The 24,727-nt window shown below is 38.8% G+C and overlaps 1 protein-coding gene and 1 non-coding gene across 10 annotated transcripts in view; one reads left to right on the top strand and one right to left on the bottom strand.

Annotated features, from left to right (window-relative positions):
* Positions 1-24,727, top strand: part of PRDM5 (PR/SET domain 5) — a 255,853-nt gene that overhangs the window by 118,910 nt on the left and 112,216 nt on the right. For all 9 annotated transcript variants that reach the window (XR_011567054.1, XR_011567055.1, XM_070791013.1 and 6 more), the window contains 3 exons: positions 1,599-1,678; positions 10,355-10,439; positions 11,947-12,104. Coding sequence is in view for 7 of the 9 variants with exons in the window: in XM_070791013.1 (XP_070647114.1) it covers positions 1,599-1,678; positions 10,355-10,439; positions 11,947-12,104 (323 nt within the window). In the remaining 2 variants the exon portion in view is untranslated. The remainder of the gene's footprint in view (positions 1-1,598; positions 1,679-10,354; positions 10,440-11,946; positions 12,105-24,727) is intronic.
* LOC139183716 (U6 spliceosomal RNA) lies at positions 3,371-3,475 on the bottom strand. Its single transcript, XR_011567339.1, has one exon. It is a non-coding gene; the product is annotated as a U6 spliceosomal RNA (small nuclear RNA).

The raw sequence follows: 24,727 nt of genomic DNA on the forward strand, positions 1-24,727 counted from the left end.
AGTCAAAGGCTTCAGCGTAGTCAGTGAGACAGACTTGGATGATTTTCTAGAATTCTTTGGCTTTTTCTATGATCCAGTGGACGTTTACAATTTGATCTCTGCTTCCTCTGCCTTTTCTAAATCTAGCTTGTGCATCTGGAAGTTCTTGGTTCACATACTTTTGAAGCCTAGCTTGAAGGATTTTGAGCATTACCTTTCTAGCATTTGAAATGAGTGCTATTGTGCAGTAGTTTGAACATTCTTTGATATTGTCTTTCTTTGAGATTGTAATGAAAACTAACCTCTTAGTTAGTTTTAGTCACATGTCCACTGCTAAGTTTTCCAAATTTGATGACATATTGAGTGCAGCACTATAATGCATCATCTTTTATGCAAGTTGGAAAAGAGGGTATATTCTTTCTCAGTGGCCCTTCATGTTTTAATAGATATGTATAAAGAATTGGTGACCAAATGCATGCTGTAAGATACTCATTTTGCTCAGGAGAATTTTCTCCTTTATTGGCCATATTACTTGTCAATCATCAAGAAATTTTTCTTGGCTGTACTATTTAACATGCTAAGAAGAGTGCATTATATAAAATAAGTATCTTGAATGATAAGACAATAATTAATATGTTACTTTTTCTGAAGGTATTCCTCTCTCATAAACACAATCTTTTAAAAAATAATTTTGTGACCTTGTTTTCTACTGATTTTAGATTTCTTGCAAAAAAAGAGAGAAGGAGAGGACTGCATAGGGTTGAGGTTGTGACAGGAATAGGCATGGGTTAGTCATTTGGGAGCCAAGTGATGGATGCATGATAGTTCATTTTATTAATTGTTTACTTTATTGATTCTTTGAAATCAATTAAAAGTTGAAAAAATATCCTGTGGTTATATATATGATATTGTTATTACGTTGTATTTGAAAATCTTGTTTTATTCATTCTTTTGTTTTCCATAGCCACTATGAAGTTTGAAATGACCTACTGTAATTATAATCACTATGAAGAAGACAAAAATTGAACTTTGTAGGATTTATGTAATATTATGAATGTCACGTAATGTTTTACTATTCTTGATCTTACTTTATTCTGGTTTTTAACATTAAGATGGTTAATATATACTCAATGATCTTGCAAGCTTGTAGTACTGAAAAGAATAACCTATGAATTCCATTTTTAAAAACCCAGCTGATTAAATAAAATATTCTGTTAAAATATAAAGCAAGTGGCAAAATCAGCTTGTAAGTGAATAAATACAATGTTTTATGTACACATTTGATTAATTTTAATTTTTCATGGAAGTGTGCTTTACTCTTTTTATACTAAATTAGTACATGCAGAGGTGAAAAGCCCGTGTTGTATATGTAGAAAGTAGTATACCAAGCTAAACAGTACTCAGATTTTGAAAGAAAAGTTTCAAAATATAGCCTATTCTTTATCTGAATTTAATGGATATATTTACAAAACTGACAATTTTGGAGTTACAAGTGAAGAAGATGAAATACCCTTTTAGAAATTATATGTCACCTAGAAACATTTATCTAATGCTCCTGTTAATAGTTTCATGTAAATCATGATGATATTTTATTTTATTTCATTTGTGTTTTTCTTTAGGGGATCCTAAGAAAAAACTCATATGTTCAGTGTGCAATAAAAAGTGTTCTTCAGCATCAAGCCTACAGGAGCATAGGAAGGTCAGTAAAATAAAAACTAATGTTCATCATAGTGTAAGATCTTTAGTCATAGTGTCTGCCAGGAAAAATTTTAATTGCTTTATATATTGTGAAGACAGAGCTTTGTCATTAATTTTATACTAATGTACTCTAAGGGTCTTCCCTGGCAGCTTAGCTGGTAAAGAATCCGCCTGCAATGCAGGAGACCTCAATTCGATTCCTGGGTCAGGAAGATCCCCTGGAGGAGTGCATGGCAATCCACTCCAGTATTCTTGTGGGGAGAATCCCCATGGACAGAGGAGCCTGGCACGCTACAGTCCATGGGGTCACAGAGTCAGACACGACTGAGCGACTGGGCACACAGTGTACTCTAAAAAGCAAGACTGATATACAGAAAAGCCAACTCTTGCAAAAGAATATTTTGAGTTGTTTATTGTTATTCGGAGTAAGTAGAAATATTTCTCTAATGTGGGGTAGTGTCTGAGCCCCTCGTCACAACACCTCATACTGGTTTCATGCTTCACCAGTTGCTGTTGCTCAGGAAATATTACACATTTGAGGAAACCACAATATTTGTGTATATTTATAATAAACTCTACAGTGACGTTTAGCCTGAAATGTATGTGTATTATATTTAAGTCTGGAAAAACAAAGGCAAGACCTCTGTTATTTTGAAGAGCTTAAAATAATGTACAAAAATGTCAGAGTGTTGTCAGCAGAAACAAATGATTATGCAGTTGACGCTTGAACAGCACAGGTTTGAGCTGTACTGGTCTACTTACAGCGTTTTTCAGTCAATACGTACTCCAGTACCGTACAGCCAGGGATTGGTTGAATTTGCAGATGTGGAGGGGTCCACTGTAAAGTTACACAACTTTTCCACTAGAAGGGCCAGTGAGGAGGAGTGGGAGTGGCGGTGCAGTGGGTCTAACCCCCAGACCCCTCTGTGGTTCAGTGGTCAGCTGTATTAGGAGAAGATAAATTGAATGCATTTTGTAATAAACATAAAACAGTTTACTAAGTTACTATTTTCATACGAAAGTTAACCTGAAAAAAATGGCAGCTATTAACCCTAACAGCATTAGCACTTGTTAATCAAATTTATGACAGAATAGAGTTAAAATAGAATTTAGATTTTTGTTCATATCATGGGAGAGTCCAAAATTTTATTTTATGTATTACTGTAACAAAGATACAAATGATTATTTCCTGATTTCACATATGATTTTTTTCAGAATATCTATGAGCATATGATACTGTTTCTTAATCATTTAATACTAAAGAAGAGGAGATGGTACCAGTGGAAGTAAAATTTTACATTATAGTTTATAAATTGAATTTTGTCTCTTTGTTTGTGTATATATATATTCCAAAATAACTTGACAGATCTTAAAATTCATACGATATTCAGTGCAATATCTTCAACAATTTAGGCTATGGATTTGACCTGTAACATATAAGATAGTTAAATTATTGTGATGTCTAGGGTTATACCCTGCATGTTAAGTGATTGGATCTTTAGGGAGAAAATATGGGACGAGCCGTGGACAGAGTGAGGACTGTGGGTGTCACAGTCTGTCACTAACCCTCTGTGGAGCACGGGGCCTCTCATTAAGTGTGACATGGAGCTGACCGCTGTTCTCCAATTCCCTAAGTGCCATGAAGCTTCTTTGTTTTTTCAGTTTCCAAGAGGTTATCTCAATCAGATTGTTTAAAAATAGAGAGTACCTCAGGAATTGACATGTAATTCATATTTGAGGACCATGCTTGTCTTCTCTATCATTCCAAATTTAGCGTAAGTGCTACTGGAGCAAGCACTGAAGCTACTTTCTAAAAGTTTAGCGCAGAATCCAATCCAGATACTGCTTCTTTTACATCTCTCTTTTCTCCTATCACCCTTAAAGCTTCTGAAGCAGAACCTAGTCTGAGACAAAAAGTGTAAAATCCAGCTGAATAGACATTTTCTAAATATCCTCCTGGTGCTATAATTCTTTGTTTTCTTTCCCTGATTTTAGAAAGTTTAAAATTAAGATATCTTACCAAATTTAAGATTCTGCCAAGTAGAATATTTCAGCAAAGTTGGTTGTGGGACATAATTCTGAAAAATGTCCTCTTTTCCAATTATATTCTTCATAATATGAGAACTTTTTCCCCAGGGAATATCTCTATAGATAGATTTAAATCCCACCTAGTGGTGGAATACAGTCTCCAAGTTGTCTCTGCAGAATGTTAATAACTTGGTAGCTCAGTGTAGCTCTTTGTCCATCACAGCATAGATCCTTTGACTTACCCTTGCTGAATCCACAAGCAGCTTCTACAGACTCCATTTTTGAGTCTGTTCTTATCGTTGTTGCTCTTTAGTCACTAAGTTGTGTCCTACTTTTGCAACCCCATGTACTGTAGCCCACCAGGCTCCTCTGTCCTGGCATTTCCAAGGCAAGAGTACTGAAGTGGTTTGCCATTTCCTTCTGCAGGGAATCTTTCCAACTTAGGGGTCAAAACTGCATCCCTTGCATTGGCAGGCAGATTCTTTACCTCTGAGCCACCAGGGAAGCCCCGTTTTTATAGTCGGGTATGTCTAATGTCTAATAGAGTTTGGTGGTAGTATTTCCCCTAAACAGCAGATAGTGATCTATGAATATGCCACATTTACATTATAGTCTAGACTCAACATTCAAAAAACTAAGATCATAGCATCCAGTCCTATTACTTCATGGCAAATAGATTGGAAAAAAGTGGAAACAGTGATAGATTTTATATTCTTAGGCTACAAAATCACTCCAGACGGTGACTGCAGCCATGAAATTGAAAGATGCTTGCTCCTTGGAAGAAAAGCTATGGCAAACCTGAGTTCAGTCACTCAGTCATATACGACTCTTTGCAACCCCATGGACTGCAGCATACCAGGCTTCCCTGTCTATCACAAAAATTTGCTCAAACTCAGGACCATTGAGTCGGTGATGCCATCCCACAATCTCATCCTCTGTTGTCCACTTCTCCTCCTGCCCTCAATCTTTGCCAACATCAGGGTCTTTTCCAGTGAGTCAGTTCTTTGTATCATGGGGCCAAAGTATTGGAGTTTCAGCTTCTGCATCAGTCTTTCCAATTAATATTTAGGAGTGATTTCATTTAGGATTGACTGGTTGGATCTCCTTGCAGTCCAAGGGACTCTCAAGGGTCTTCTCCAACACCACAGTTCAAAAGCATCAATTCTTCAGCGTTTAGCTTTCTTCATAGTCCAACTCTCACATGCATACATGACCACTGGAAAAACCATAGCATTGACTGGACAATTGGCAAAGTAATGTCTCTGTTTTTTAATATGCTGTCTGGGTTGGTCATAGCGTTTCTTCCAAGGAGCAAGTGTCTTTTAATTTCATGGCTGCAGTCACCATCTACAGTGACTTTGGAGCCCCCCAAAATAAAGTCTGTCACTGTTTCCACCGTTTCCCATTGATTTGCCATGAAGTGATGGAAGTGGATTCCATGATCTTAGTTTTCTGAATGTTGACCTTTAAGCCACGTTTTCACTCTCCTCTTTCACTTTCATCAAGAGGCTCTTTAGTTCTTCTTCGCTTTCTGCCATAAGGGTGGTGTCATCTGCATATCTGAGGTTATTGATATTTCTCCCGGCAATCTTGATTCCAGCTTGTTCTTCATCCAGCCCAGCATTTCTCATGATGTACTCTGCATATAAGTTAAATAAGCAGGGTGACAATATACAGCCTTGACGTACTCCTTTTCCTATTTGGAACCATTCTGTTGTTCCATGTCCAATTGTAACTGTTGCTTCCTGACCTGCATATAGGTTTCTCAGGAGACAGGTAAGGTGGTCTGGCATTCCCATCTCTTTAAGAATTTTCCACAGCTTGTGGTGATTCACACAGTCAAAGGCTTTGGCATAATCAATAAAGCAGATGTTTTTCTGGAACTCTCTTGCTTTTTTGGTGATTCAGTGAATGCTGGCAATTTGATCTCTGGTTCCTCTGCCTTTTCTAAATCCAGCTTGAACATCTGGAAGTTCATGGTTCATGTATTGTTGAAGCCTGGCTTGGAGAATTTTGAGCATTACTGTCCTAGGTGTGAGATGAGTGCAATTTGTGGTAATTTGAACATTCTTTGGGGATTTGAACATTGCCTTTCTTGGGAATGGGAGTGAAAACTGACCTTTTCCAGTCCTGTGGCCACTGCTGAATTGTCCAAATTTGATGGTGTATTGAGTGCAGCACTCTCACAGCATCATCTTTTAGGATTTGAAATATCTCAACTGGAATTCCATCACCTCCATAGCTTTGTTCATAGTGATGCTTCCTAAGGCCCACTTGACTTCGCAGTCCAGGATATCTGGCTCTAGGTAAGTGATCGATCACACCATTGTTATTATCTGTGTCATGAAGATCTTTTTTGTACAGTTCTTCTGTGTAGTCTTGCCACTTCTTCTTCATATCTTCTGCTTCTGTTAGGTCCATACCATTTCTGTCCTTTATCGAGCCCATCTTTGCATGAAATGTTCCCTTGGTATCTCTAATTTTCTTGAAGAGATCCCTAGTGTTTTCCAGTCTGTTGTTTTCCTTTATTTTTTTGCATGGATCACTGAGGAAGGCTTTCTTACCGGTGTTGTTTGGAACTCTGCATTCAAATGGGTATATCTTTCCTTTTCTCCTCTGCCTTTCACTTCTCTTCTTTTCTCAGCTATTTGTAAGGCTTCCTCAGACTACCATTTTGCCTTTTTGCATTTCTTTTCCTTGGGGATGGTCCTGATCCCTGTCTCCTGTACAGGGTCACGAACCTCTGTCCATAGTTCATCAGGCACTTTGTCTATCAAATCTAACTAATCCCTTGAATCTATTTGTCACTTCCACTGTATAATCATAAGGGATTTGATTTAGGTCATACCTGAATGGTCTAATGGTTTTCCCTACTTTCTTCAATTTAATTCTGAATTTGTCAGTCAGGAGTTCATGGTCTGAGCCACAGTCGGCTCCCAGTCTTGTTTTTGCTGACTGTATAGAGCTTCTCCTTCTTTGACTGCAAAGAATATAACCAGTCTGATTTCAGCAAACATAGCATATTAAAATGGGGGCAACATCACTTTGCTGACAAAGGTCCTTGTAGTCATATCTATGGTTTTTCCAGTATTCATGTACAAATGAGAGTATTGGACAGTAAAGAAGACTGAGCATCGAAGAATTTATGCTTTCAAACTGTGGTGCTGGAGAAGACTCTTGAGAGTCCCTTGGACTGCAAGGAGATCAGACCTTTCAGTCATGGAAGAAATCACCCTTGACTCTTGGAAGAACTGACTTTGTGTCTGAAAGTCTAATACTTTCCCCACCTGATGCCGAGAGCTGACTCACTGGAAAAGACTTGGATACTGGATAGATTGAGGGCAACAGGAGAAGAGGGTGACAGTGGAGGAGATGGTTGGATGGCAAAACTGACTCAATGGACATGAGTTTCAGCAAACTCGGGGAGATAGTGAAGGACAGGGAAGCCTGGTGTGCTACAGTTCATGGGATCACAAAACACTGGACACAACTTTGACTGAAAAACAACGAGACTAATTCTTTATATTACTATGTGCTGTCCTATATTACAATAAGATATAGTATGATCCTTCTTGGAACTTATTTAATTTGGGACATCAGATTATGGTTGTTATTCTTCATATCAATTTAGTAAGCTATAAACATAAAATGCTTTACTTAGCATTAGGCATAATTAGTATCATTGTCACTTTAAATCTGTTTTATTAAACTTTTATAGGAGTTTTGAAAATCGCTTTGGTTGAGTTTTCCACTATGAATAAGAGAGTCAACACAAAAGTGCTTTCATGTGAATATTGTATTTTATAATTCTAGAAATATCAAAGTTCAGTTCAACCCTTAAAAATGTTTCATGTTTTGAAAGCTGTGTGTGCTCAGTCACGCAGTCCTGTCCAACCCCTTGCAACCCCATGGACTGTAGCCCACTGTCCATCAAATTTTCTGGGCAAGAATACTGGAGTGGGTTGCCATTTCCTTCTCCATGAAAGCCATGAGAGTTAAGTAAACCAGTATATTTTGTAGTAGTTTAACAGCTGCCATAGGAGAAGGCAGTGGCACCCCACTCCAGTACTCTTGCCTGGAAAATCCCATGGACGGAAGAGCCTCGTAGGGTGCAGTCCATGGGGTTGCTAGGAGTCGGACACGACTAAGTGACTTCACTTTATTTTTTCACTTTCATGAATTGAAGGAGGAAATGGCAACACACTCCAGTGTTCTTGCCTGGAGAATCCCAGGAACAGGGGAGCCTGGTGGGCCTGCTGTCTATGGGGTCGCATAGAGTCGGACACGACTGAAGTGACTTAGCAGCAGCAGCAGCTACCATTTTTGTATGGCTAAATAATTTTAAATTTGTATATACTAATATAAATAGAACATTGAAAATAAAAATAAATATTTTCACTTATGTATGTCTCAGAAGGCATGTCATGAGTTTATAGCTTGTTATTGTAAAAGATACATGTTACAGAGTTTAAGAATATGAATCTGTTCTTACTATCTTTAAATAAACATTACACTTCATATCATGCTGTGAGGATCTTTGATGGTTGAAGATGTACCCTTTAAAATTTCTTAGACTGAAGGCTTCCTTCTGTACTGTGTCGTCCTTGCCTTCTCAGTACTTGTGTACAGCGCACCCTGTTTTCTGAGGAACCATAGGACTCTTTGAACCCTGTACATCTCCCTTCAAGGTTAGAAGCCACCGCATATAAGCAAGGATCTATGTCAGAGTCCAGTGGAATGACTTCATTCTGCTCTGTCTTGTTCATCTTTTCCCTGCTTTTCCCATTTTTGTTCACTGACTCGCCAAGAATCAGACCTGACAGAAGCAGAAGGCTGATGGCAGCCTCAGACCGCCGTGTGGTTGGGTACAGGATTGAGACTCACACCGCAGACTAGGGATCTGTCAGCCTTGCACCAGCTTCTGTTTCCCTTCCCGGTGTCGTCGTCTGCGTGTCCCTGTCTTGAGTTCTTCTGTGGTCACTTAGGTCAGGGGAGCTGTTTTCCAGTCCTCCTCTCTTTATTCATTGCTGTACCAGTTCAGGGTCTTCTCCCTTGACTTTTACTCTGTAGTGGCCCTTAGATATTCTGCAAGGATAGCCATAATATCTTGGTGTCCTATAGAATGGCCAGTGCTTGTATGGGGTTTAGTTTTGTGAGCTCTACCTTGAATGAGTTTGAAACAAAAACACGACTTCACTGAGACGATTTTTCAGTCTTCAGCAAAACACTAGGATGCTCTTCTTCATTGGGATGATCAACAGTTCTAATATTAGGCAGCACATTGCTCTTTTTACATAGTTATGATAACAAACTAAACTTCTTTTCATACTGCCTATCCAGTTTCTCTAATTTAGTATCTGGGAGAGAAAGAGCTGAACTTAGTTGTAACCTTTATTTAGCTGGCTGATTGCTAAAGTTATAGCCCTTATATATATATATTTTTGATGAAACTCATAAAAACTAATAAAACTTGAAGATTTTTAGCCTATGTCCTGTGGGAATATTGTGAGCTACACTCAGAGTTTTCAGAATCATATCTTTGTCTTTCATGGTAATTAATATTTAGATCTTTACTACATATGTTTAAGTTTTAAGTCGTGTTGACTACTGGAAAGGGAATATTTTTAATGGCAAGTTTTTCCATTCCATTTCCATATCCATTCCAAACATGCCAAATTTTGGCATATTTCCAAGTCTAAATTTGTGTATAACAGACTTAATATATATTAGGTATAATTTTTTACAGAGTATAAACTTTTTATGTACTTCAAAAATAGGTCATCTGTTTTACATATTTAAATATCATACAGTTTTACATTTTGTAATGATCATGTTCTACTAGGTAACTTATGTTCATTCAGTTCAGTTCAGTCGCTGAGTTGCATCCAACTCTTTGCGACCCCATGAACCTCAGCACGCCAGGCCTCCCTGTCCATCACCAACTTCCTGGAGTCTACTCAAACTCATGTACATCGAGTCAGGGATGCCATCCAGCCATCTTATCCTCTGTCGTCCCCTTCTCCTCCTGCCCCCAATCCCTCGCAGCATCAGGGTCTTTTCCAATGAGTCAACTCTTTGCATGAGGTGGCCAAACTATTGGAGTTTCAGCTTCAGCATCATTCCTTCCAATGAACACCCAGGACTGATCTCCTTTAGGATGGACTGGTTGGATCTCCTTGCAGTCCAAGGGACTCTCAAGAGTCTTCTCCAACACCACAGTTCAAAAGCATCAATTCTTCGGTGCTCAGCTTTCTTCACAGTCCAACTCTCACATCCATACATGACCACTGGAAAAACCATAGCCTTGACTAGACGGACCTTTGTTGGCAAAGTAATGTCCCTGCTTTTTAATATGCTGTCTAGGTTGGTCATAACTTTTCCTTCCAAAGAGTAAGCATCTTTTAATTTCATGGCTGCAATTACCATCTGCAGTGATTTTGGAGCTCAAAAAAAAAAAGTCTGACACTATTTCCACTGTTTCCCCATCTATTGCATTTTTCAGTTTCTTATATAGGATAATGTGAACAAATCAGGGCTAAATTATAATGCGTAGTTTAGATATTTTAATGGCAACTGTCCACATGTTTATACTTGAGTCCTATACAGTTTTGTGGCTCAGCCGATTAACTGTTAATTTACCCTTTGGCAGATTCATGAAATATTTGATTGTCAAGAATGTATGAAGAAATTCATTTCAGCTAATCAGCTAAAGCGTCATATGATCACCCACTCAGGTAAAACACATATTTTTCCATTTATACTGACATCAGTACAAAAGCTTCACCTTGTTATCTTTAGGAGCTCTGAGAGGTGGGTGATCAGGAGACCTGGCTATTAGTTCTGGCTTGGCCACTGACTGACCACGTAATTCTGAACAAATTACTTAACTTCTCTAGACCTTAGTTTATTTCTGAAGCAAATGTGGTTGGACTAAATGAAATAAAAAATCTTCAGATTTATCATTTAATTTGTTATGTACTCCTACGACTGAAGCTGAAGCTCCAATACTTTGCCCACCTAATGCAAAGAGCTGACTCACTGGAAAAGACCCTGATTCTGGGAAAGCTTGAAGGTGGGAGGAGAAGGGAATGACAGAGGATGAGATGGTTGGATAGTATCACCAACTCAATGAACATGAGTTTGACCAAGCTCTGGGAGATGGTGAAGGACAGGGAAGCCTGGCGTGCTGCAGTCCATGGGGTCACAAAGAGTCGGACGCCACTGAGCAACTGAACAATAGCAACAGATCCTCCTTGAGCCTTAGTTTCCATGTTCTTCATCTGTGTAAAGATATCCTACCTTTCAGAATTGCTGTGAAGGTTAAATGAGGTCATCTACGTACCTATGTACCCAGCAGAGTGTCTGACATTTAGCAGGGATTCAATAATTAGAGTCCCAACATTTCTAGGTACATTCATGTTGTAACCGAGGTACTAGTAAATGTTAATGAGAAATTAACAAATACATTTTGAGAATCTTAAGTTTTCAAAGCTGTAATTTCATTTTAAGCATGTTTGAATGATAAGTCTGTTATACAGACTTAAAAACATCCAGCTCTGAAAGTAACTTTTGTTTAACGAAGTCTCTGAAGTTTAGAATGTCTGTACTTTGAGGCCACTGAAGTCAGGATGTATTTGAATGGCCACTTTATCTGGAAACAGATACAGATATTTTTGGCAAATGAAAATAGAAGATCAAAAACCGGTGGCCTTCAGATATGCTTTGCTTGAAAAATCTAGTTGTCAACATTACATGGATATTGTATACATACGGGTTTTACACAGCAACCTAAGTGTGTAATTCCTGCTGAGGTTGGAAGCTTGGCCTCATGGGACCCTTGGCCGTGCAGGAGGCAGGTCTGTCCTTCACCTCCATCTCTGTCAGACCACTCGCCCTTCACGTTCGGAGTTGTGACCCTGACCTCAGCTCATACCAATCAGCAGGGTTTTCATCTGGAAGTAGAAATTCTTCCTTGAATTAAAACTTCATCTTTATACCTAAGCTACTTTATACATTTAGTTGGCAGAATATGTCAGTAAAAGAGCAAGCTCATGTTCCGTGAGTTTTGAGTTGGCTCATATATCTAACGGATTGGGTAACAGACTTTTTTCCAGTTGTTTGAATGATATTTTTGTTGACTTGTCTATAAGAATTAATAAGGCAAGGAAGGCTGTTTCCCTTTTTATCCTTTACCTGTATAGATATGAGATTGTCTCCACTCATTTTTTTTTTTTTTTACAGAAAAACGACCCTATAATTGTGAGATTTGTAATAAATCTTTCAAGAGGCTTGACCAAGTGGGTGCCCACAAAGTGATACACAGTGAAGATAAACCTTACAAGTGCAAGCTCTGTGGAAAGGGGTTTGCTCACAGAAATGTTTACAAGAATCACAAGAAGGTAAAAGCTTGTTAATGTTATAAATGTGTTTGCTGGTTGCCCGATACAGTTGTCAGTTGTTTATCTTTTAAAGAAGTTTTGACTGTCTGAGGCATATCTGAGGCTGTACATATGAAATAATTGGAGAATATCTTGCTTCTGCTTTCTAACCACTCAGGCCATCCCCACTGTGGCTTTGTATCTGTCTAAATTCTCTTCTGAAACGATTCTCCTAACAAGCAACGTGTTATCCAGTGTTTTCCAGCATTGTAATAATTGCAAAATCTTCTCTTCTTCTTTCTTTAAAGTTTGACACTCTTGTTCATATTACCATTTGGAAATCCTCTTTGTCTGTGGTGGCATTTTAGCAACTTTGCTAGGTCTTCTGCCAATTTCTCTGAACGCTTCTTTGGTCTCTGAGTTCCCAAAGGATTATCCTGGATGCTTTGGCTGTAGGCTTATTCTGAGTCCTCTATGTCAAGTACATCCATGAATTATGCTGCAAACTCTGTACTTATGAATTCCAAATGATTTATTTTGTTAATCTCATGCTTTAGGCTCGCACTTGTCACTACTTGTTTGATATATAACTGGGCATCTTTTTGACCTAATGAATTTAGCATGCTCCAGATAATGGTTTCCCTGGTGGTTCAGTAGTTAAGAATCTGCCTTGAATGCAGGAGACCTGGGTTCAATCCCTGGGTTGGGAAGATTCCCCTGGAGAAGGAAATGGCAGGAAGGAACTGACAGCCCACTCCAGTATTCTTGCCTGGAGAATTCCATGGAAAGAGGAGCCTAAGTGGGCTGTATTCCATAGGGTTGCAAAGAATCTGACATGACTGAGTGACCAACACACACACAGATAACTTCACTTTTGGAAGCGTCTGTTAATTTCTGTTAATGACAAAAGCCTGTATTTATCCCTATCTCTTTATTTAATTTTAACCCTTTTTTAGAATTAGTAGCTAATTCTTAAAGATTCTGCCCTCTCCATTGTCTGACCATCTTCATAATCATTGCTTTACCATTTTCACGTCCTGGTCATGTCTCATTTTCATCACTTTAATAGCCATTTCATTCAGCTTCTTGATATTTAATCACTTCTTACTTATTCAGACAACTAGATAAATTGTTCAAATCACAGCTCTATCACTCTTGTACTCTTAATATTATAAGTAGATTTCCAGCACTTACGTACAGTCTGTCTTCTTTTCCCTGTCACTCGGGGTTCTCTGCACCATGACCCCGGCTTCCTTTTCCAGCTTTATGTTCTCTTATTTTCTGCTTGAGCCATATCAACTCAGCATGACATCTCTAGCTTCTCAGCAGGATCTCTCTAGCTTCCTTCCTTTGTAGTAAAACCCTCAAGTTATAATCTCTTATTTCCTCTATTGATTTTGTTTGCATTTCCTACACTTTACCGTTACTCTAGTTCTTGTTTCAGAATGTTAGTTTTATCTAATCTATTTTCTGTAGATAGTAAATAATGTTTGAATTGAACTCAGGAAATTTGTGCAAAGACAGTCAACATCTTAGAAATGTGTGTTTAAATTTGTGATGTGTAAACACTTGCTTATTAATTTTGGTTGACATATTTCATGATGGTATTAAACAACATACATATATGTATTCAAAGAGCTTCTTACCTTTTTATTTGCAATATCCCATGTAATTTAGTTATTTTAGTATTTATTGGGGCTTTCCAAACATATAATTTTATCTGTTTTTAAATCATTTAAGAAGTTATAATATCAATTTCAGCTTCAGTCTAAAAAGAAAAAAAAGGCAGATTAATGAAAGAATAAATAGGGTTGATTGATAGTGTACCAAATCATCTCTGCCTAATTTCTTGCTGACTGCCCTTATGTTTAACTCAAGCGTTGTATGTTCAGAGGCAGGACCACATTCATTACTGCTCCTTTGGAATTACATGCCTATTAAAAATTATCTGGCTAGTTTCCTGCTCAGTTTTCTGGAACCCTCTTGTTCCTTTCTTTGATGAATCTGATCTCCCCGCATTTACAAGTTTTTCATAGTTTGGCTTGTATTATATGCCATATGGGAATTTGGCACAGGATCTTTGTACCATCTCTCATACTTTTAGCCATAAATCATATGAAAGTAGTAATGATGTCTTGGGAAGGATAGAAACAACGATGCCTGTAATTTCCAAAGTGGAAAGCACATTCGGTCCTTCTGCTGTGGACAGTGTGCTTCTCACCGTGTTATGATCCTAGCATGTATTTGGTGTGTGGACAGTGTGCTTCTCACCGTGTTATGATCCTAGCATGTATTTGGTGTGTGGACAGTGTGCTTCTCACCGTGTTATGATCCTAGCATGTATTTGGTGTCTGGACAGTGTGCTTCTCACCGTGTTATGATCCTAGCATGTATTTGGTGTGTGGACAGTGTGCTTCTCACCGTGTTATGATCCTAGCATGTATTTGGTGTGTGGACAGTGTGCTTCTCACCGTGTTATGATCCTAGCATGTATTTGGTGTGTGGACAGTGTGCTTTTCACCGTGTTATGATCCTAGCATGTATTTGGTGTGTGGACAGTGTGCTTCTCACTGTGTTATGATCCTAGCATGTATTTGGTATGTGGACAGTGTGCTTCTCACCGTGTTATGATCCTAGCATGTATTTGGTATGGTTACGTGAAAATGTCTAAAATATTTATCAAAAGTTATGGTGAAAGAAACAAATCAACCTTTTCTTCCATCATTATTCACTAATGGCCAGTTACAAAAATAAAAAGTAAAAATATGCAAGGAAAGCAGAAAAAAAGGTCATTAAAAGAACAGTCTTCATCATGTAACATGACCAAAGTTGGTTATTTTAAATGAATTATTCTTTGAGGTTTTGATTATGTAACTTGTGCATTTTTATTATAGCTATTTGATTTATTTAGTTGATTCTTTTACATATAGATTTGCATGAAAAGGGAATATTTCATTATGATTATGACAGTATGGCATGCAGTTTCAAAGGAGTGATTGTTTTATAAGGGGTGATAAGTGATGGGGAATGTTGAGCACTGAGAGACTTCTTTTTCCGTTTTAAGATAGGTTTTATTTTTTGTCAGATTAGCAGTCATCTTTTAAAAGATGCGCGTTTGTTTGTTTACTTCTGGCTGCATCTTGTCTTAGTTGTGGCAGGTGGACTCTTTTGTTCTAGTGCCCTGCTTTCTCTCTAGTTGTGGCAAGGGTTTAATTGCCCTGTGTCATTAGTTTTGCAACCAGGGATTGAACCCATGTTCCGACATTGGAAAGCAGACTCTTAACCACTAGACCATCAGGGAAGTTCTGAAGGAGTGATTTCTATTTCTAAATCTTAGTTACTTGTTCCGTCATCTTGGACTTCCCTGGTGGCTCAGATGGCAGAGAATCTGCCTATAGAGCAGGAGACCTGGGTTTGATCCCTGGATTGGGAAGATTCCCTGGAGAAGGGAATCACAATCCTCTCCAGTATTCTTGCCTGGAGAATCCCAAGGACAGAGGAGCCTGGCAGGCTACAAGTCCATAGAGTCGCAAAGAGATGGATACGTCTTTTTGCCAGTTATATAAGCTCAGTAGGTCAGAATTAGTTTTTCTTTTCCCTAATCCTCTGTGACAATCACTTAACCTTATTACAAGGTTAAATGAATTTTGTAGGGTCTACCTAAAATTAAGATTGTTTATCTGGACCCAACTATATTCTGTAACTTTTGAAATCACTATTGGACAGATGTCTTAGAACCACAGGAAACAGAAACTAGTTATTCTTCAACCTCCATTTGTCCCTATCAAAGTTAATGCAAAGCCAGACTGAGAGGAGTGGACAGTGCTCTCCTCCTCCTGTGGTGGGTGGCGTGTCTGGGTGGCCTGAACCATCTTGATCCTGGAACTGGTACTACTTGCTTGATGATGGAAATGAGTACAGAGAGGTTTTGTCCTGACTAAGTTCATAAACAAGCTCTTTGGGGGGCAGAGCTGCGTCTATTCAAATAAAAGACCTTTGTTCCTGACATTTTACATAACCTTCCAGGGATGAACACTAGAGGCCTATGAAGGATTCTGGTCACAGACCTCTCTGAAAATAATTCCATTGGGCATCTTTTATATTAATATCTCATCCAGTGATTTCCCAGTTCTGGGCCATGACTGCTTTGTGGGTCTTGAAATAATTTACTGGGTCATCAATAGCCACAAAAATAGAATAGAAAATATGAGAATAAGAGTCATTTAATGAAATAATACGTGAGTGTGTGAGTAGCTGTATATATGTATATCTTTTTGATATAAAAATTATATTTTGGGTCATAATCAAACAGTTTGAAAAACTCTGCAAGTCAGACTTTGCTCAGGTGATATTTTATTAAACCTTAAAAAAAATAGGACAAGTCTCTCCATAAAGAAATCATGGATTCGATTCTAAAACCATAATATGTAGCATACATTTTACATAATAAAAAAATGTTTGACAGTTAAGGAAGGTGCCAGGTTGTAGATTGAAAGACAGTTGTTCAGTTATTCCATCACAACCACTTTTTCCTTAAACTTGGCATCAAATTTCTCTTCTTCAAGTGAGCTGTAGGTGAAGTAGCTGGTGGCTCACTTAAGATAGTATATATCCAGAATCACCTGTTTTTGTGATCTAGAAAGCATGTTTACAGTGATGAGATGCTTAGACTAAGGGACATGTAGGAACTGAATCTGAAAGAGGGAAACAACAGATAGAGATGTTTCTCTGAAGCTTGTTTAGCTAATGGCAAATTGCTTACCATATTTAAGTTGTTTTTCTTAGATGGATATTGAGATAACATTGTATAGTTTCCAATGAAAACACCGTATGTCCTATAACTAGACAGTAAGCTTTGAAGACAGATGCTTGACACACAGCACCTACTGACCTTATTGTGCTTTGAATGTGGCAGACACTCTCTGAATGAATAAAGGTTTATGAAAAGATTATCCCAAATAAGATTTAATGTTCTTAGTTATAGTAGTTGTAATATGAGAAGTGATTTCTCTAAATCTATATTTGTAATATGTGTTGCATCAATTTTGCCATTCTGAGCACTCTCTTTCTTGACTTTATGAGCATACTAGAGATCAGTGATACACTGAAAAATTACTGTTGTATTCCTTCTGCACTGAGTTTATCAGCCCAAGATATCTAAGAACTCTTCAGACCTTTCATTTGAAGATAACTGCACTGTTTTAATTTTCTGAACCCTTTTCTGAAAGGCTCTGAGTTACATATTTGAAATGTAGCTCACTTACTGCCAAATCAGTGATGAACCTTTATCCTCTGAGGAGCTTTAACAGAGGAACCTCCCTCCCAACTTGCTTCTACTTCCTCCACTCCCCCAACCCCCAAATATTAACTGAAGAACCATCAGCTAAAGCCTGTACCTTGGTGCTTGCCAGAACAAAAGCATCACTTGTTCTTCAGAGCTTTCTTCCCCCTGGCTCCTGTAGGCACAAGGCCTTGCCTCCCAAACCTCTAGCCTCTGATTCTTGCCTGTGCCTGAAAGCTTCAGGCCGCCTCCTCACCTCCAGAGCTCAACCTATGTGGAATATCGCCTTTGCTGTCTGCTCTTTACCAGCCTAGCCGAGCCCAGGGTTCTGAGTTCACCTCACTTGACCTGCTTGATTGAGTGCACACCAGTAGCCTTCTTAAAACCACAAAGGGAAATATTCTGTTTTAAAAATTAATTTTGTCTTGCTTATTATCATTTGTAGCAGACATTGTATGAAAATAACCCCCAGAGGGCATGCATGAATGCATGGGTGGTCAGGTGTGCAGTTTAGGTGAGAATCCTGCCCACTGCATGTCAGTGAGGGCCTGGAAGGGACTGAGCAGGCTCAGCTGATGGCCCTGGCTTTCCCCAAGTATGGTAAAGACCATACCCTTGTACAAACTATTTGTTCATTATTATGCATCTGCTTCTATATTTAAAGGCTGGTGATCCTAGTACCTGGAGAATATTTTCTAGTCTTGAGTAAAATTCAGTGTTTATCCTCAGCATAAGGCCTTTGACATGCTTTAAGTCACTGTCATGGATTGGAGTAGGGCATATTAGAAATGGAAAGGTGTAAGTTAGAGGTGGTTAGGTGACTGAGTTGGCAAGGTAGGGAAGAAACTGGGAAAGGTGACCATTGAAATGAGAAAGGGAATAGGAGAAGACAGCCTGGAGTGTGAGGTTGGATGGGAAGTTTTCAAATGCAGTAATAACTTCAGAGCACCTCCTTCACCATAGTGAATGGCCAGGAACTTCCACTCTGCACGCTGGTGTTTCTGTGTAAGAGGTTGTTCTTTTGGGTGGAGCTTAGAAAAAAAAAAACTGGAAAATTCTTAAAGAGATGGGAATACTACACCACCTTACCTGCTTCCTGAGAAATCTGTTTGCAGGTCAGGAAGCAACAGCTAGAACTGGACATGGAACAACAGACTGGTTCGAAATAGGAAAAGGAATACGTCAAGGCTTTATATTGTCACCTTGCTTATTTAACTTATATGCAGAGTACATCATGAGAAACGCTGGGCTGGAGGAAGCACAATCTGGAATCAAGATTTCCGGGAGAAATATCAATAACCTCAGATATTCAGATGACACCACCCTTACGGCAGAAAGTGAAGAAGAACTAAAGAGCCTCTTGATGAAAGTGAAAGAGGAGAGTGAAAAAGTTGGCTTAAAGCTCAACATTCAGAAAACTAAGATCAGGGCATCCGGTCCCATCACTTCATGGCAAATAGATGGGGAAACAGTAGAAACAGTGGCTGACTTTACTTGGGCTCCAAAATCACTGCAGATGGTGATTGCATCCATGAAATTAAAAGACAGTTACTCCTTGGAAGAAAGGTTATGACCAACCTAGACAGCATATTAAAAAGCAGAGACATTCCTTTGCCAACAAAGGTCTGTCTAGTCAGGACTATGGTTTTTCCAGTAGTCATGTATGGATGTGAGTGTTGGACTATAAAGAAAGCTGAGCGCCAAAGAATTGATGCTTTCGAACTGTGGTGTTGGAGAAGACTCTTGAGAGTCCCTTGGACTGCAAGGAGATCCAACCAGTCCATCCTAAAGGAGATCAGTCCTGGGTGTTCACTGGAAGGACTGATGTTGAAGCTGAAACTCCAATACTTTGGCTACCTGATGCGAAGAGTTGACTCATTGGAAAAGACCCTGATGCTGGGGAAGATTGAGGGCAGGAGCAGAAGGGGATGACAGAGGATGAGATGGTTGGATGGCATCACCAACTCTATGGACATGGGTTTGGGTGGGCTCCAGGAATTGGTGATGCACAGGGAGGCCTGGCGTGCTGTGGTTCATGGGGTCGCAAAGAGTTGGATGCGACTCAGCGACTGAACTGAACTAAAAATCACTGCAGATGGTGACTGCAGCCATGAAATTAAAAGACGGTTGCTCCTTGGAAGAAAAGCTATGACCAACCCAGACAGCATATTAAAAAGCAGAGACATTACTTTGCCAATGAAGGTTCGTCTAGTCAAAGCTATGTTTTTTCCAGTAGTCATGTATGGATGTGAGAGTTGGACTCTAAAGAAAGCTGAGCACTGAAGAATTGATGATTTTGAACTGTGGTGTTGGAAAAGACTATTGAGACTTTTGGACCCTTGGACTGCAAGGAGATGCAACCAGTCCATCCTAAAGGAAATCAGTCCTGAATATTCATTGGAAGGACTGATGCTGAAGCTGAAACTCCAGTAGTTTGGCCACCTGATGTGAAGAGCTGACTCATTTGAAAAGACTCTGATGATGGGAAAGATTGAAGCTGGGAGAAGAAGGGGTCGACAGAAGATGAGATGGTTGGATGGCATCACTGAGTCAACAGACATGAGTTTCAGTAAGCTTGGGGAGTTAGTGATGGACAGGGAAGCCTGGCGTGCTGCAGTCCATGCGGTTGCAAAGAGTCGGACACAGTGGAGAGACTGAACTGAACTGGAAAAAACACTGCTGCCCATCTGGGAGAAAAGTATATTTAAATGTAAATGATTTTATGACACAGGTATCATTCAAGACCTTATTCTTTGCCTTAACATTAGACTTGGCGAGTGTTTCGGGTAGATTCATATAAAGCTATTCATTTTTTATGACCATCACTATTTGATACTTTAGTGAACATCCTTTTACATAAAACTTGGTAAGTTTGCCAAGAGTATTTATGCAGGTAGATCTTAGGTATGGAGTGGATAGGTCATATAGCAAGTTTACTTTAAATTTTGATCACTCCTGCCTAGCTGTCTTCTGAAAAAGCTCTGTTTTCACTTAGCAGTGGTGAAAGTGCCCTTTATCTGTGTCATCACAATTGTCTGTTTTGTCAGCCTTTTTTTCAGTCTGAAAATTGACAAGTGATATTTCATCACATTTTAGCAATAGCAGGTGTAATTCTATTCTTTTTATGTTTGTTTTCCATTTCTTCTGAGAAATGCTGGTGGGTACTCTTTGTCCTTTTTCTACTGGCCTATTTGGTTGTTTTTCATTGATTTCTAGGAGCCCAATAAAGATTAATATTAGCACTTTGCTGTTTTTGTTTGTAATATTTTCCCCCATCTATCAGCTTGCATTTTTTGAATAAAGAAGTTTTACATTTTTATATATTCAAGTATGACATGGATTGTGAGTTTATGACTTCTGAGTATAGCTCCTGAATTTTATGTCTTCTTTCCTTTTCCAAGATGATGCAAATATTCACTAATGCGTTTAAAAGTTTTGTTTCTTTTTTAATTGGTATTTTAATCCATCAATACTTTATTTTTAGGTCTGATGTTTGAAATATTGCTTCATAACCGAGCTATCATGATGAATGCCTCTCATATAAATAAATCTATTTTTGCACTCCATTCTGTCCCATTTAATCTGTATTCCCTTGCAATATCAGAGTATTTTAATAGTTGCAGTTTATAATGTTTTTTAATATCTTTTGAACAAAGGCTGATTTGTAGTTTCCCTTTTTCAAAATTCTCTTACATGGTGTATGGGAAAGTTAATATTAATAAGCAGACATCTTATCACCACTCCCTTTTTATCTTCCTGGAAATCAACATCGTATATTAAAAAACAGCTCCTCATGACAGAAATTCTTCATATATATGCTTTTTTTTCTTTTTTTTTTAAATTTTATTTTATTTTTAAACTTTACATAATTGCATTAGTTTTGCCAAATATCAAAATGAATCTGCCACAGGTATACATGTGTTCCCCATCCTGAACCCTCCTCCCTCCTCCCTCCCCATACCATCCCTCTGGGTCGTCCCAGTGCACTAGCCCCAAGCATCCAGTATCGTGCATCGAACCTGGACTGGCAACTCGTTTCTTACATGATATTTTACATGTTTCAATGCCATTCTCCCAAATCTTCCCACCCTCTCCCTCTCCCACAGAGTCCATAAGACTGTTCTATACATCAGTGTCTCTTTTGCTGTCTCGTACACCGGGTTATTGTTACCATCTTTCTAAATTCCATATATATGCGTTAGTATACTGTATTGGTGTTTTTCCTTCTGGCTTACTTCACTCTGTATAATAGGCTCCAGTTTCATCCACCTCATTAGAATTGATTCAAATGTATTCTTTTTAATGGCTGAGTAATACTTCATTGTGTATATGTACCACTGCTTTCTTATCCATTCATCTGCTGATGGACATGCTCTTGAAAATGATTTGGTTCAGAAATGTTCAGGGTAGAAAAAGCAGGAAGTAAAAAGAGTTCATTTTCCTCTGTTATTGTTAAATTCTCCATTACCAGTATATTTCTTATTTTTTCATGTTTTAAAAGATTTAATTTCATACAACCTTGAGATCCTTCCTTTATCCCTTCCATTTCTGTTCTACCTGAAATTCTGCCAAGCTTGGGTTGACTTGTTTTCCAGCCCAAAGGATCTATTAGAAGATTAAGTAAAAGAGGATTGAAAAAAAAGCTCAGGTTAGCCATAGCAATGGCACCCCACTCCAGTACTCCTGGCTGGAAAATCCCATGGATGGAGGAGCCTGGTAGGCTGCAGTCCATGGGGTCGCTAAGAGTTGGGCACAACTGAGCGACTTCACTTTCACTTTTCACTTTCATGCATTGGAGAAGGAAATGGCAACCTGCTCCAGTGTTCTTGCCTAGAGAATCCCAGGGACAGAGGAGCCTAGTGGGCTGCTGTCTATGGGGTCACACAGAGTCGGACACGACTGAAGCGACTTAGCAGCAGCAGCCATAGCTTAGACTTAGTGATTGTTGGTTACACCCAGAGAGGAAAAAAGAGAAAACTTTGAAAATAAAGTCTGTGACTCATAGACACGGGGGAGGGAGATTTAGCATGAAGGCAGCCAGTATAGTTATGTGAACCCTCAATACCCAAGGTAATGAATTTTAAGTAATGCAAAAATATTAGTGAGTAGGTAGTATAAATTTAGAAGGTAAGTTAAATGGAAATTTTTAACATTTTTTCAAAAGAGATACTCTTCTCTCTACTATAGCAATTTGTATTATACTAGAAAATACCACAAACCTGAACCAATGAAAATGAGAAATGTACAAATGAGAACTATATGTTATAATTAAGATATGCTGAAGTACAGTATTCTCAGTAAAAAATAGGCTTTGAACCTAATATCCCATATTGAATATTTAAAGTTAGAAACCATAATCAGTTTAGAATCAAGCTTTAATCTTTTGACTCAGTTTGCATCTGTGTTATGTTGAAAATAGCTTTGCTTAGTTTTTATGAAGGTTTCAGTTGAGACTATGTCCTCTAGTGATGTTGACAGAGAATTGGGTAGTGGTTTAAATATATGTGTGCATATGCGCGTGCACACACACAGGCGTTTTAGTTTCTATCCCAAATATTTGGATCCTGTTGTCATTCTATGTTCTCTTTATCTGTTACTTTCTAGGAATTTGTACTATAAGAAAACTATTTCCTGTAGAAGGACGGGTGTTAAATTTTAGGGTAATTTTTAGATGGGACTGGAGTTGATCCATTGTTGTGTATGTGTCTGTTTCTGCTTTAGGAATCTGTACTCATTTCTCTTTGGATGTCACATAAAGTTCAGTGCGTGATTACCAATTTACCTAGCCACGTTTCCTAGCAAACAAGTTGTCCACCAGAGAAGCCAGTATAGCTGCTGTGATTTCTTACATATGAGTTATAAACACGAGGACACCTACTTAATGCAGAAAATTCTGATTCACAGTTACTGTGATGCATCTGAAAGCTGTGTCTTCCTGAGTAAAGCTAAAGGTGTCTGTTAGCTGGACAGTTTCTGAAGGACGTGGTTGCTGTCTCCAGATATTCAAAGAGCTTCATTTTGAAGAGAGAATAACTTGTTCTGTATGGTGCTAGCATAGTTGTAGTAAGTAGTGGCCATATAGAGGCAGAACTTTTAAATTGAGGGTCAAACCCGCAAGCCTGAAAAGTCACATGTTCAACACCATGTTTGCTAGAGGCAGCCTTGGTTAAGAAATATGTAGGGGGGAAGTACCTTGAGTGGGACCCTTAAACTGCTACTCTCCAAGAAAGACTTCATCTGCAAGCCTGGGATTATTTCCTCTTTTCGCAAATTCCCTTTGCCTTGTTCAGGGTAGGTAGTTGGCCCTTTGTGTCTGCAGGTTCCACTTTGATGGATTGAATCGAACTGCAAATGGAAAGACTTTGGGAAAAAAATTCCAAAGTTTCCAAACAATAGAACTTGAATTTGCTGTGCACTGGCAACTATTTACATTGTATTGATATCAGGTATTGTAAATAATCTAGTGGTGGTGGGTTAGTCTCTGAGTTGTGTCCAACTTTTGAGACCCCGTGGACTGTAGCTTGCCAGGCCTCTCCGTCCTTGGGATTCTCCAGGCAAGAATACTCCAGAAAAATAAACGACCCAATCAAAAAATGGGCCAAAGAACTAAATAGACATTTCTCCAAAGAAGACATACAGATGGCTAACAAACACATGAAAAGATGCTCAACATCACTCATTATCAGAGAAATGCAAATCAAAACCACTATGAGGTACCATCTCACACCAGTCAGAATGGCTGCGATCCAAGTCTACAAATAATAAATGCTGGAGAGGGTGTGGAGAAAAGGGAACCCTTTTATACTGTTGGTGGGAATGCAAACTAGTACAGCCACTATGGAGAACAGTGTGGAGATTCCTTAAAAAACTGGAAACAGAACTGCCTTATGATCCAGCAACCCCACTGCTGGGCATACACACTGAGGAAACCAGAAGGGAAAGAGACACGTGTACCCCAATGTTCATCGCAGCACTGTTTATAATAGCCAAGACATGGAAGCAACCTAGATGTCCATCAGCAGATGAATGGATAAGAAAGCAGTGGTACATATACACAATGGAGTATTACTCAGCCATTAAAAAGAATACATTTGAATCAGTTCTAATGAGGTGGATGAAACTGGAGCCTATTATACAGAGTGAAGTAAGCCAGAAGGAAAAACACCAATACAGTATACTAACGCATATATATGGAATTTAGAAAGATGGTAACAATAACCCGGTGTACGAGACAGCAAAAGAGACACTGATGTATAGAACAGTCTTATGGACTCTGTGGGAGAGGGAGAGGGTGGGAAGATTTGGGAGAATGGCAATGGAACATGTAAAATATCATGTAGGAAACGAGTTGCCAGTCCAGGTT

Source organism: Bos indicus, chromosome 6 (genome assembly GCF_029378745.1).
Source record: "Bos indicus isolate NIAB-ARS_2022 breed Sahiwal x Tharparkar chromosome 6, NIAB-ARS_B.indTharparkar_mat_pri_1.0, whole genome shotgun sequence".
NCBI classification, from domain to species: domain Eukaryota; kingdom Metazoa; phylum Chordata; class Mammalia; order Artiodactyla; family Bovidae; genus Bos; species Bos indicus.